The 13723-nt window shown below is 35.4% G+C and overlaps 1 protein-coding gene and 1 long non-coding RNA gene across 2 annotated transcripts in view; one reads left to right on the top strand and one right to left on the bottom strand.

Annotated features, from left to right (window-relative positions):
* Positions 1-13723, bottom strand: part of LOC125778775 (uncharacterized) — a 118495-nt gene that overhangs the window by 103252 nt on the left and 1520 nt on the right. The gene's annotated exons all lie outside the window — the stretch shown is intronic.
* LOC105224836 (uncharacterized) lies at positions 9932-11829 on the top strand. The gene is made up of 2 exons (XM_011203055.4): positions 9932-10719; positions 10793-11829. Exons 1-2 carry the CDS (start codon positions 10708-10710, stop codon positions 11402-11404), a joined length of 624 nt encoding a protein of 207 aa, XP_011201357.1. The 5' UTR covers positions 9932-10707; the 3' UTR covers positions 11405-11829.

The raw sequence follows: 13723 nt of genomic DNA, 5'->3' as shown, positions 1-13723 counted from the left end.
CTACCATTTTGGTCGACCCCTTTTTTACCATTTTTCCGCTAGAGACACTATTCCGTCAGTATAAAACGGAAGCGAGTGAAACATTGTTGTGCTACAAGAACTACAGCACCGTCTCTGTAAACTTTACAAATTTCATTGGTGGCTTGAGTGGCATTCTTCTTTTTTTACAAAAATTTCAATATATAGCGAATTTCTTCATTATTTTTACTCATTTTTGAACAGCTGTAAATTTTTTTCAAATTCCCCGAATTTAATTTTTTTTTTGATTAAATGAAACTTAAAATCGCACCTTTCGAACACTATTTCGACTTTTTCGAATCACCGCACAGTGGTCGGTCTGGTATGGAATCTGCGACCAAAAATACTTCCAATGCCTATATAAAAGTGAAACCTTTGCCGAAGCTTTTTAAAATCTCCCTCTCCCGTTTACCACTCCGCCACCCCACGATGGTAACACATTTTAATTAATTATATTAAATTGAAACAAGTAAGGAAGGCTAAGTTCGGGTGTCACCGAACATTTTATACTCTCGCATGATAAAGTGATAATCGAGATTTCATTATCCGTCATTTACATATTTTTTTGTTTTGCTGTAAAATTAATTAGAATTAAATTCTGAGAGATTTACCGATATTTTCGGTGAAAAATTAGGTTAGGTTAGGTTAGTCACTGAGTTTTTCGTGTTCGATATCAGGGACCTTGAAAAGTTATAGTTCGATCACGACAATTTTTCCACAAGGGATACCTCAGATCACCCGAACTTAGCCCTTCCTTACTTGTTTATTTTTGATATTTTTCTGAAGTAAGGTTTTGACATTTCAGCATGGAAAGATATACGATCCAACAATGAGTCGAAATTATCAAAATTTACTAAGAAAATTGGAGTCAGTGGCCTCAACTTTAAGACCGATACGTCCAATTAATTGTCGTCATAATCGTACTGTCAGATCAACAATTGAGCATCTAATATAAAAAATTGAATCCAAAGGCACAGTACAAAATGATCCCGTGCTAGTGAGACAAAAAAATGCCCGTAGTGTCGAAAATATTGCTGCCGCTAGCGGTCAATTGAGGAAGACCCGAATCAGTCTCTCACATGTCGTTCTTAAGCGTTGGACATCTCTCGGACGTTGTCGTGGCAAATGTTGCGAAAAGATCTTGGCCTACATCCTTACAAGATATAATTCATGCAAAAACTGAAGCCGTTTGACCACAAGAATCGTCGTATGTTCGTGAATTGGGCTGAGCAGCAACTTGAAAATGCTCCGGATTTTCATTGAAAAATTATTTTCAGCGTTTAAGCCCATTTCTGGGTGAGTGGTTTCATCAATAACCAAAATATGCGTTATTAGTCAGGCAGCAATCCACACTCCATGAGTCACCATAGCATCTCCAAAAAAACGGTTTGGTGCGGTTTATGGGCCGCATTTCTTCCGTGGAGATCAAGACCGGCACGTTACTGTGAATGGGAATCGCTACGGGTTAATGATAACCGATATTTTTGACCCGAATTGGATGATATAGATTTGAACAATATGTGGACCGACAGTACGGCGCGACAAGACACATAGCGAATGTCACAATCGATTTATTGAAAACCAAGTTTGGTGAACGGTTTACCCCACGAAATGGCCCAGCCAATTGACCGCATCGGTCGTGCAGTTTGACGCCGTTAGACTATTTCCTGTGGACTACATCAACTGTATGGCCTATGCACCCAAGGCAGCGACGAAAATCGAACAGGAGAAGCAATTTCGTCGAGAATTGGGTTCAGCGTCTGGACTTCTGCAAGCGTGCCCATGGTGACCATGTAAAAGAAGTCGATTTTCACTCATAATGACATCAAATGTACTTTCACAGGAATAAATAATTTGATTGATATCCCAAACCATTTTTGTTTTATTTAAAATATTTGTATTTTGTAGCGCTCTTGTTGAAAAACTCATTATAAGAAAATCAAATAATAATAATGCACCATTTCGTACTGCATTGGTTATTCGTGATCATTTCGCCAGATTTTCAACTAATATTATGCGCACCATCGCCTTCGTCTGATCTACCTTCATGTAACTTCTGGCTATTCAGCAAATTCTCATGTCCACTCCGTGGTCACCGTTTTGACTCAATCGAGGATATAACAGCTGAATGGAGAAGGCTCTGATGACCATTACGACGTAGGATTTTTCCAAGTACTATGATGACTGGAAAATTCGTTGGTATAAGTGTATTGGAGCGGGTATAGAGGCTTTCTTAGAGGTTTGACGATGAATATCTCGTAAACGCTTAACTTAATCGAAAAGTCATACAAAAGTATGAGTTTCATCATTCATAATAATTTTTTTTTTCATTGAGTTAGAAAACTCATAAGAAATAAAAAATTTTCCCAAAAATATTGAAACTTTAACTGTTTATATCTTTTAAACGGTTGGGTTTACGAAAAAACATAGAAGACCTTTTTTAGAGCATTTAATTTCGTACAAAATCTAAAGAACAAGATATTTTTTCAAGTAGTTGGAAACGAGATATACATACATTTTTTTATCTGATAATAAGAAAAAATAGAAAACTGTATGCAGGAAGACCTTCCCGTTATAATTAGGAACTCATGCTTGGAGAGGCTTTCTTAGAGGTGTCTAGGAACCAATTTTTCCGAGTACCAAACGAAAAAAAAAAAATTTGAATCACCCTTATACATATGTATATTTGACTTATCCGTGGGAGTATTAGTGTTTAGTCTCTTATGAATACCATAAAGCGTTGACAGGTAAAAGAGATGACTACCGCATTGATTACCATTTTGCTGAATTCCCCAATGGCCAGCTGGCTTCATGCCTGCTATTCGTTACAACTGGTCTGTTGCAATTGTATATAGTTTAGAAATCCAGCTGTCACTTCACGCATCTGACGAAGCTGCTTTCTGTGGCCAAACGCACGGGATTGCGTGTTACCACCCGTGCAGTGGTGTTAACCAATCGATGGATGCCAGTTTGATTAGATATGCAAATTTGAGTAAACTTCAAAATCTTCGTTCCGTGCTTACTAACCGTTGTAGTTTTTCTTGTTCGTTTCGCACGACACTGAGCCAAGCTGACGCAGCAACTATTTAAATTGATTGGCTACGAAAAAAAGTTGTCTTAGGTCTTGTGACATTTTTTCCTGCTCTACACGTTGCTTTTGTTGTTGTGATTAAATAAATTTTCTCGAAATTCTTCTGCTGATTCTCCAACGAGTTTAAGCCAAGCCATTTGTTTTTGTTTTTATAATTATCATTTTTTAAGCGATCGCGTTGCGCAGCCGACGTTCGGCCACAATTGACCGTGATAAGTGAATTCGTTAGGCATCATTTGTGCGCAGCAGCAACAACAAATGCCAGAGACATACATAAATATTAACTCTACTTTAGATATTTACTTCGAGTGCAACAGTATTTGTATGCTGAGCAACAACGCCAACAATGCCAGGCCGTACTCGTGTTTATATGGATTTGTACATTTCTATGCGTATTTATGTTCATTTGGGCTTTTGTTTTTGTGCGGCGGCATTTATGCACATATGTATAAATATCAGAAAATTCAAATTAGAGTAATCAAAATAGAAGCACGCTCTTACCTTACCACGTAGCGCTTGAGTGGAAGTATTTACGATCGTACACGCATACACATACGAGTATATGTTTTCCGTGAATATCCATTTGTAATGACGCGGTGCTTTTAACCCTTGTGCGTCACGCTTGCATTTAAATCAATATCTTTTTATTCCTAAAAGTTTTACTTGAGATATGCATTTTACAAAATCATAAACTTATCCAGTCTAGAATATTTTCCTTACATTTTCAAGTTGATCCGAGTAATAGTTTCGAAGATACAGTCTTGTGAAACTTGCGCTCTAAGCTAGCTGGCTAAATGCGCCGTCTTTTAAACGTGGTTATCTCGAAACTTATGTTTGAAGTCGGTTGACAAGATTTCTAGACAACTACCCAACCGATCTTTAAGAAATTTTTATGCAGGTCTTTAAGATACTATAATTCTTTAAGGACGTAAACGAAGGATTTTTTTTCGATTACAACTATTTTAGAAAAAAGCTGTCCGCGACAAATTTTAATTTTTTTTAAAATGTCTACCCAAAAACCGCATTTTCATTTTTTTCCTTCGTTCAAGTTCTGAGTTAAGTTTTTAACTAAAACACGTATTTTTTCAATTAAGATTCTCCTGTAAGGATTTATCTAGCCAACGCGGACGTATCTTTTTCCGAGGGATCACGGAAAATGCCCTCGCAAATGGCCGAGAGTATTTGTTTTCCAAAAAATTTCAGAATTCTATTAGTGTAGTGTATTGTGTATCAATAAAAAATTCGAATAAAAGATTAATTTTTATATGAAAGAAAATTTTTGAAAAAAGGCTGTTGTACCCGAGGAGGAAACCTTTCCATGGAAACCCCCTTAAATCAGAAACTATTGGAGGTCATTCAATGTCATAACTTCTTGAAATAATCGAATCTCCAAACTTGTTTCACAATAATTCGGTTCTTGCACCTGCTGTGTGGGACGAGCACCGTCTTGTTTGTACCAGATGTTACCAAGATCAATTTCTTCCAATTACGGGCCATAAAAAGTTGGTTATCAGTGATCTATACCGCCCTCCGTTCACAATGTCACCAGCTTCATTTCGAAAGAAGTACGTACCGATTTCTTTGATGAAATTGTAAATATTTCTAAATACAAAAAAAAAAATTGAAGATCATGGCACATTAAAAATGGCCAAAAACGATACTTAGAAATCACAACATACATACCTATAGAGAACCCGGTATATCATTGTTCATTGTATGGAGAATAGTTTTTTGATATGACAGCATTTTAAACACCGCCATGTTTGTCAATTTTTGACTTTCTTTTCGATCGTTGGTCATTGTGTAGACAATATCTCTAGTCGACATTTATTTTATAGGTTCATCCACGGAGTAGGTCGGATTCACTACAGCAGTGGAATATTTTTTTTTTAGCACCGTCGGCGATCCCGAGTAACTCGAAACACAAACATGTTTTTTTTTCTTAAAATATGTACTGTTTTTTTAAAGCAATTAAAACTTTTAAAAACAATTGATACTGTAAGCACTCACTGCCAGGTCCAAGCCAAGAGTTGCAACGAATATGATTAAATCGTAAACAGTCGTGCCAACAAAAAACACAATAAAATCAATGCAGTTCATCATAGACAACATTGTTGATCAATTCGAGTTCCGACCAGCGTCAACTGATTTGATACAACATGAACAATCTGTTCTTCGGCAATCACGATCGAGTACATGGTATAGCTAACTTCGGTTCAAATCGTATCATGTCAGTTATAGTGTTGCGACGATTGCTTGAATCGAATGAATGTGCCACTGCGAGTAAACTATAAAAATCTGTAGAGTGAATCATGTGTACATAGCATATTTGAATAGAAAATAATTTGCGTACATAAAAAAGAGTGTACATGTGGAATAAAGTTCCCTGCTGATATTGAGACAAACGGATCGATTCGAAACGTTAGTTTTATTCTTCCATACTGAATAAAGGTGTCTTAAGCGAAGAACTAGGTGTATGTAAACTTCCAAATTTACTGTATGTGACTGGATGTTGTGCTGACAAAACATAATTCCTCTGCTATTGATCCAAGCTGGCCAATTTTGGGCGATGGTTTTATTCCGACGGTTCAACTGTTTCCAGCATACGTTCGAATTAAGAGTTTGGCATTCCTTAAGGGAGGAGGAATCTCAATCAATCTCATCATATAGCAAAACCATCATGGGCGTCAATCCGTGCTTGGGCCGCGACCGTTTTCAGTTCACCATATCGTTAGTGACTACTGTGCATCAACAATAACCATCCTTAGGAATTAGCAGATGGAAATTCGATCCATGAGATCTTTTACATTAACTCGTGTGACCCCCGTACATTGAGCTTTATTTTGTATCCAGCTTTATTTTAACGATTCAAATATATCTTATTATATTTTTTCATATTTGACACCTGGGTAATAGAAAATCATAAAATGATCGCGATTTACGATTTTCAATCTTTTAGCCTTATTTATGCCAAGGCACATTTTTGACGTCAAAATTAAGTGATCGAAAATCGATGAAATTGCCCGTTTTTGACTGTTACAGTATAAAGAATCATATTCTAGTTAGTCAGATCCTAGTTATGTTCATATTCATACTAATAGTCATACTTTATATTCAAAATCACATAATCTTCGTAGTCATTTCCATAATTATGATGAATCAGTTTTTTATATTCCTTCTCATACTATAACTTATATCAGTACACAATCTTACGCCATATGCATTATATTTCTATTTAAAGTTATTATTAAGATTAATGCACTTTTTTTCCTCATATTTTTTTTGTCAGAGTTCCATTCTTATTCACACTCTTTTTCGTATTCATATACGTATTCACTTTGTCATTCATTTTTTCACATTCCAACTTCAAGTGGTGCTGCGCACATAAGGGTTAAATAGCGTGCGTGCGCGACCTTCCTCACTCTTCTTCCCGCCCCCTTATGGACTTAACTTTATTGCTTAATCGCTTCTGTTTTAGCATGCAATAAAGGCAAATAAACAGTAATAGGCAGATAGAGAATTGAAATAAAAAATTCAAAAACACACACATATACACATTAATAATAAAGCAACAGATTCTCAATGCAAATATGTTGTCTGTACAACTTGAACTATGCGCATGCGCAAGCTGTTTTCAAGCTGCAAATGAGCGGTGATTCTGATTCTTCTTCGACAACACCATATACACAAGTTGTTTTTGCTCTTCTTCAACGTCACCTTCACGCAAATGGATTTTTAAGGTTTTTCGTCGCCTAATAATAGCGCATGAATATTTCCGAATACCACACTAACTACTATCGATAGTTTTAATCTGTTTGGGTGGCATGTTGTGATTATGTGTTTCGCTTAATTCTGAGGCGCTAAGTTTCAGTTTCTGCAATTACGTCCGCATACCGTATTATTTGCGAAATTCTGATAATGTATTTTTGTGTGTGTTTCTTGTTATTCTTCGTTTTTTGTTTTTATTCGACTTTAATTAGGTTCACACTTTAAGCGAGCGCTACCGATCGAAGCGCACCTGGTTTGCTTTCCTTGGTCGGTTTAAAATCTAATTTTTTTATACTCATTCAACATGTTGCTAGATAGTATAAAGTTTTTTTCATCTAACGGTTGTTTATGATAACCAAAATCAACAGAGATTGGTTTTCGAATACCTGTTTGAACGTGCGTTCATCCCACTTTACGTCAAGTCCTACAATCCCTATAAAGGGGTACATGTGATTGGTTTAATGTAGACTGTTATACCCTACTCAACTAACAAGACATCTCAATTGATATTCCACACCTTTACTTCAAACAAATTGCGTATTTATTGTTCGATTCGACTTGTCTTTAATACTTCTTTATTTGTTTTTCATTCGAAAATTTTATCAATGTGCAATATACGATTTGGACTGACGGGTTTTCAAATATTTATTAGAACAGTAAGGCTTGTTTGTAAAAAGTTTTCTTGAATCTTTTGGAATAGTTTTTCTCTGGGCCGCATCGAATATAGAAGGTCCAAAATAACATTTTCGACATATCCTGCTGTTTTACTATCAAAATACGAAAATGCAGTTCAAAAAAGACAAAAATTATGTACATATATGATATGCACGGAGAAGATGGGTTGATCAAATTCCAATGCTTAAATTGATTTGCAAAATTTCATCAGGGCAATTTCGATCTTGAGGATACAACACGGTCTGACAGGCCTCTAGAAGAAGTCTTTCATCGATACAAATTATCGAAAAACAACTGGAGAGATAGCTCAAAAATTAAATTTGTCCAACGGGACCATTCAAAAGCACATGAAATAACTCGGTTTGATTTCGAAGCTTGGCACATGTGTTCTTCATATTCTTACGGCACAAAATTTGCAACGTCGCATTAAGGACTGCAGTTTTCCCACCACACCCACCATATTCTCCAAACTTGGCACGTTCGGTCTTTGCAAAATTTTGTAGATTAGAGAACCTTCACCTCAAACCAGGACGTCAAAAACCACTTGCATTAGTTTTTTGCCAAGAAGGATCAAGAATTTTATGAGCACGGATAGAACCTTTTGCCCGAAAGATGGTAAAAAGTATTGGATCAAAATGAAGAATATATAATTTCGCGTCCACTTCCGACAATAGCCGCGAAGTTATACTAACTAAATGTTATCGATCTATATGAAAGAGATCAAATTATTATAGGCCCAGGGGTGTTTAGAAATGCTTAACAATCTGGCAATGTAAATCGGAATCACCTATCTTGGTTATCGAACACAGCGGGAACATGAGTAGACGAGCTGACAGATGGTCAAGTTCCTTCGTAAGTGTCAGTTAAAATTAGAACCCTTCTTTTTAATGAGAACTTATATTATAAGGGAGAAGCAGGACTGAAAAGAAAAAAAGCGAAAATTACAGCTTTCAGTTAAGTTAAGTTACTGTTAGAAGCATACAACCCTTAAAGGTTCAAGCAAATAATGAGACTCAAATACCCTAACATTGTGTCTAATGTTAGGGTATTTGGGACATTACACTGCAGAATTTATTATGCTCAATACCATTTTCTGCTTGATGACGTAGCTCACTAGTCTGATCAGGAAGCATTTATCGAAATAGTGTGCCACGTAATCAGAAAGAAAGTGGTCTTGAAAACAATAAAATCTATGGCTATTTGATGTCAAGCACAAACCCTGACTTTAGTAGAGTATTGGGTCTATATCGTTCAGCCAGTTTAAGAAAAGTGGTGGGCCTCAGGTTCATGATTAGAAGTATTGTAAATAAAAAGCGGTGCGCTTGACATATATACATTGATACATGTTTCTTACAAAAATACACAAGATATTCATAAAAATTCTTTGCATACTCATCTGCTTAAAACAGCAAACAACAGTAAATGTGATTAATATACATTATCTAACTTAACGCCTAACCAGAACAACAAAACACTATGAGCTTTTAATAAACTACTTTTTGGAATTTAATTAACTGCACAGCAACAACAACTAAAAAATGTATAAAACTGCCGCTTCACGTCATGACGAGTTCAACGGTTAGCTTTTCATGGTCAAAAACTCAAAGACGACCATCCAACTAATCACGTGGTGCGCAAAATCAACCGACAATTTCGCAAAGGGGGAAAAACAACGAAGCCAAAGCATAAAGCACTTAAGCCTACAATTAAACCAACGCATCAAAACTAGCGCAGTCTACACGGACAACAATTCAAAGTGGCATCTAATTATTAAAAACGAAACCTAACAATGTTAACGGCACAGATTTTTGAAAAATTAGAGACAACAAGCAAAATAATATGAATCCATGAATCTGGCTTAGCGTAGAAAATGCGGGGTAAAGACAAATTTTCCCTAGTTGCGCCATTGTATTACCGGAGGCACGCTTGCACGACGCATCACGAGTGCTGAGAAATGACCAGCCACCACAATTACCGGAAAAAACACCAAAACAACAACATAAAAAGCAATTTGTATGCGAAAAAAGTTAAGCAAATGAAGGTGCATGCGAAACAAAAACAAAAATGCAACGAAACCAAACATTGTAAAGACTAAAGACTAAAGTCAACGCCGCCGATGGCTGATGAACGTCGGCGCGGCAGATGAGCGCCGATTGACACTGTCAGCTGAGCCACAAACTGCGACCAGAGCACGCCAGCACCAACAATGACCTGAGAGCAGCCAAAGATCTGTTGGCGAGCAACAGGTGAGCGTTAAACACAGCAACAACAAGCAGTTGCTCGCTTTGCGGTGGCTGGCCAACATGTTGGCGGAGTAAAATGAAGCAATGAAAATGTCAAAAGCAGTAAAGAAGAAGAAAAAAGAAAGAGCAATATAAATTGAATTCGAAAAACACAACGCATTGTGAACGAAAATACACAAATGGCTATAAATTCAGGCGAACGAACGGCAAGCGGGTAGCAAAAATGTGTATTAAACGAGCTGAAATGAACGAAATGAAGACAAAAAGCGTTGAATTCATATAAAAAGCATCTTTAGCTGGCGAACAAAGTTTAATCAGTTAAAAAAGCTCGACAAGTTGACAACGGGCAGCCGCCTTAGACGATTAGACGAGAACGCGCGATTGCATTGAAAACAACAAAAACAAAATAAAATCGAAAAAATAATTAATAAAAAGTTAATAAAGGCAGATGAAATAAAAAACGCGTAAAACGACGAGCTGCCGAGCATAAATACACGTTCAATAACAGACAAGCGAGTTGGCCTTTGAACGCGCGCGCGCCAAACGAAACGAAACGAAACGGTGTGTCAATAAAGGAGCTGCCAGACACTTGATTAACACGGCTACTTGCTGGTGTGTGTTCGTGTGTGTGCTTATTGCAGTGACTTAGTGATTGCACGGTGTCAACAAAAGACCCAAGCAACGAACTTGCAGTGCAAAAAAAATTAAAAGAATTTTGAAAAATTTTTACGTTTGGCAAAAATTGCAACGAAATTGTTAGTGTGTGTGTGCTATTATTTACACTTGAAAGCTTTGAAACCTTTTCAGTTCAAACACCATTCGAAAAGCGTTGGAATTTCGCACCAGCGCCCTTACACAAACAAATATTTGTTTCGCCTAACAAACCGAGCAGCAAACAGCGCTTACCGCAAAATGTGGCACTATGTGAGCAAACAAAAGCAAATGCAAATATACTTACTTGCGTTCAATTGTCAATAATCAACACTACCTTTTCCAGACACCCGCAATCTGCCTGTGCGCCGCGCTCGCCGTCATGCAAGCCGCCCGTGCCGCACAGCTGCCCAACTACGTGCCACCACAGTACTACCACTACCCGACGCCGCGCCATCCGCTCAACATACCCGCCAATGTGGGGCAACAATATCAATTCCAACAACAGTACTCCGCGTACGCGCCGCAACGTTATGTACAACCTCAACAACAGCAACAACAATACTATCAACAAGCACAACCCTCCGCCAAGGTGACACAGCAATTCTCCTCGCCTGCGCTGGAAAATGCCGCCTTCACTTCAGCCCTCACCAGCCAGGGTTACACGTTTGGCGGCAATAGCCTTGCGGCCGCATCAGTGTCAGCGGCACGCGCGCTGCCCTCAGCGCTGTCGCTGCCACCATCCATTGCGCAGTCGCTTGAGTCCAGCAATGATATTGCATCGGAAGGCACCATCGATTCCTCGGATTCCTCTGTAAATCTGAAGTTACCGCTGCCAGTGAACATAGCGCCCATCAAGGTGCAACCGCTGCCACTGCAGGCGGGCGCTTCCTTCAGCGAGCTGGCCAACGCGGTGACTTCGTACGGCACCGTTTATCCGCAGCGCAAGCGCCGCTGAAGCACTTAGCTTAGTTTTATTGCGCTGCCTGCACTGCATGTGGCGCTGATGCAAAAGAGGCTGGTTAGTTCCGAGCTAATTTCATACAACTAGCAACAACAACAAGCAAGACAGCAAAGCAATTTGTTTATTTTTGTTGTGATTTAGCTGAAGACCTAGGCGCTGCTCATCATCAATCACCAGTCATAGTTTAAGTTCTACGTTGCGGAGCGGTGTTCTGCTCTGCCGTTAAATATAAGTAACTGTTAAATTTATTGCTAACACGATTGCCAACACATACATACATACACGTTCAATAGAAATGGTGACGTTGCAGCCGAAATTGTGCACTTTTGGGCATTTTACTTTACGAAGCACAATTTTTGTTTTCTTAAGGAGTTGTATAGTGAATAATTAAATATTTTATATTTTTTAAAATTTCTAAATTTTTATTTTTTTTTTTATTTTAAATTTTAATAATTTCAATTTACTACTATTTTTTATTTTTTTGTGTGCTTTGTTTTTTTTTTAATTTTTGTTGTAATACTTTTAAAATGTATTATTTTCATATCGAAAAATTAAATACTTCATATTTTTTATAATTTATAATTTATATTAATATTTTTTTTTAATTTTTTTTAGATTTTTTTTTAATTTTTTATTTTTATAAATTTAATTTTATTAATATTTTTTTATAATTTTAATTTTTATATTTTATTAAATTTTTTTTAATTCAGTTTTAATAATATTTTTTCAAATATTTGAATTTTTGTTCTAAAATTTTTTTTGATGTTTTTATTTTATTTGAAATTTGTTTTGTGTTTTATTTATATTTTTTTATATTAATTGAATTTTTTTTTTCAATTTTTGTTCTAAATTTCTTTTATTTTAGTTTAAATATTTGATTTGATAATTTTTTTTATATATTTTTCCTTAAAACATTTTTTTATTATTTTCTATTTTTTAGTGCATTTTGTTTCTGAATCTGTTTTAATATTTTTCAATTATTTTTTTAATATTTATTTTTAGTCTTTTGTTTCTTAAATTTTTCCTGTTTATACATTTTTTTATTTTTTTTTATTTTTTTTTATTCTTAATATTTTCATTTTATTAATATTTTTATTTTGCTTGTATTTTATTAGACATTTTAAATTTATTGTTTTAATATTATTAATTTATTGTTTTTTATTTTAATATTTCAATTTTTTATATTTTATTTTATTTTTTTTTTATTTTTTTTATTTGTAATATTTTAATTTTATGAAAACTTTTATTTTGTTGTATGTTTTTGTGGTTTATGTAATATTTTAATTTTTCAAAATTGTTTTTGAAATCTTCTTTATAATTTTTTAAAATTATTTTATTTGTTATTTTTTACTATAATATTTCCATTGCTTTTTTAATTTTTATTTTGATTACATAATTTCTATTGTCTTAATTTTTATATTTTTTATTATCTTTCTAGAAAATAATTTTTAATTAATTTAACTTTTCTTAATTTTTAGTATACAAATTTTTAAAATTTTTTTATAACTGTTCCTGAAAATATTTTTAGCTACCTACATATAACTGTTTTATGTCACTCTCATTGTGTGTGAATGTAGCTTTACAAGTGGTTGATTAAAATACTTGCCATACTATTTACATATCAACAAAAACAAAAAATATAAAAATCTCAAAAAAAATTTATTAGCGTGTGACTTTTTCTCAAAGATTTGCAAATTAGCATTATTAAAATTTTAATCCGTTCACTGCATAATAGTCTCTATGTAGCGGATCAAAGCTACTCGATATCTTCTGCCGCTCGCTGACTTTGGAGGCCGCCGAAGAGCTACACTAATAAACAGCCATACATAGATATAACATACATAAATTTGTATGTATGTATGAATAATATGTGGACTATTGTTTTTCAGATGGAAACTCGTTCATGTTGATCGTTTTAGTTTATTAATTACAAAAACAAGCAACAAAAACGCACAAAAAACTTCCACTATGCACCACCAACCGATTTGAAGGCTTTATTTCTATTTAGCTTTACGGTTAAACAATTTGTTGTTATCATTTTCATTGACATATTTATGGCTCTGCCATTGTTCGTGGCCTGCCGCCACATGAATTGAACTAAGCAATGCTGGAATTTGCAAAAATAGTTAATTCAATTAACTTTTTTTTAGGTTATGGTTACTGGTGAATAGCGTTGCCTTACAACGTCACAATGCTTTGTTAGACATTCATTAATCTTTACGTTTTTGCATTCTGTTGTTGTTGCTGCTCGCTTGAGAGTCACATGACTACTGTTTTTGGCTGTTTGCTGTTTGGCGATGAACCCTTTCACTT

The sequence above is a fragment of the Bactrocera dorsalis genome, chromosome 5 (assembly GCF_023373825.1).
Source record: "Bactrocera dorsalis isolate Fly_Bdor chromosome 5, ASM2337382v1, whole genome shotgun sequence".
NCBI lineage: Eukaryota > Metazoa > Arthropoda > Insecta > Diptera > Tephritidae > Bactrocera > Bactrocera dorsalis.
The sequence above is the reverse complement of the archived record's forward strand: the minus strand, read 5'-3'. Positions and strand labels throughout refer to the sequence as shown.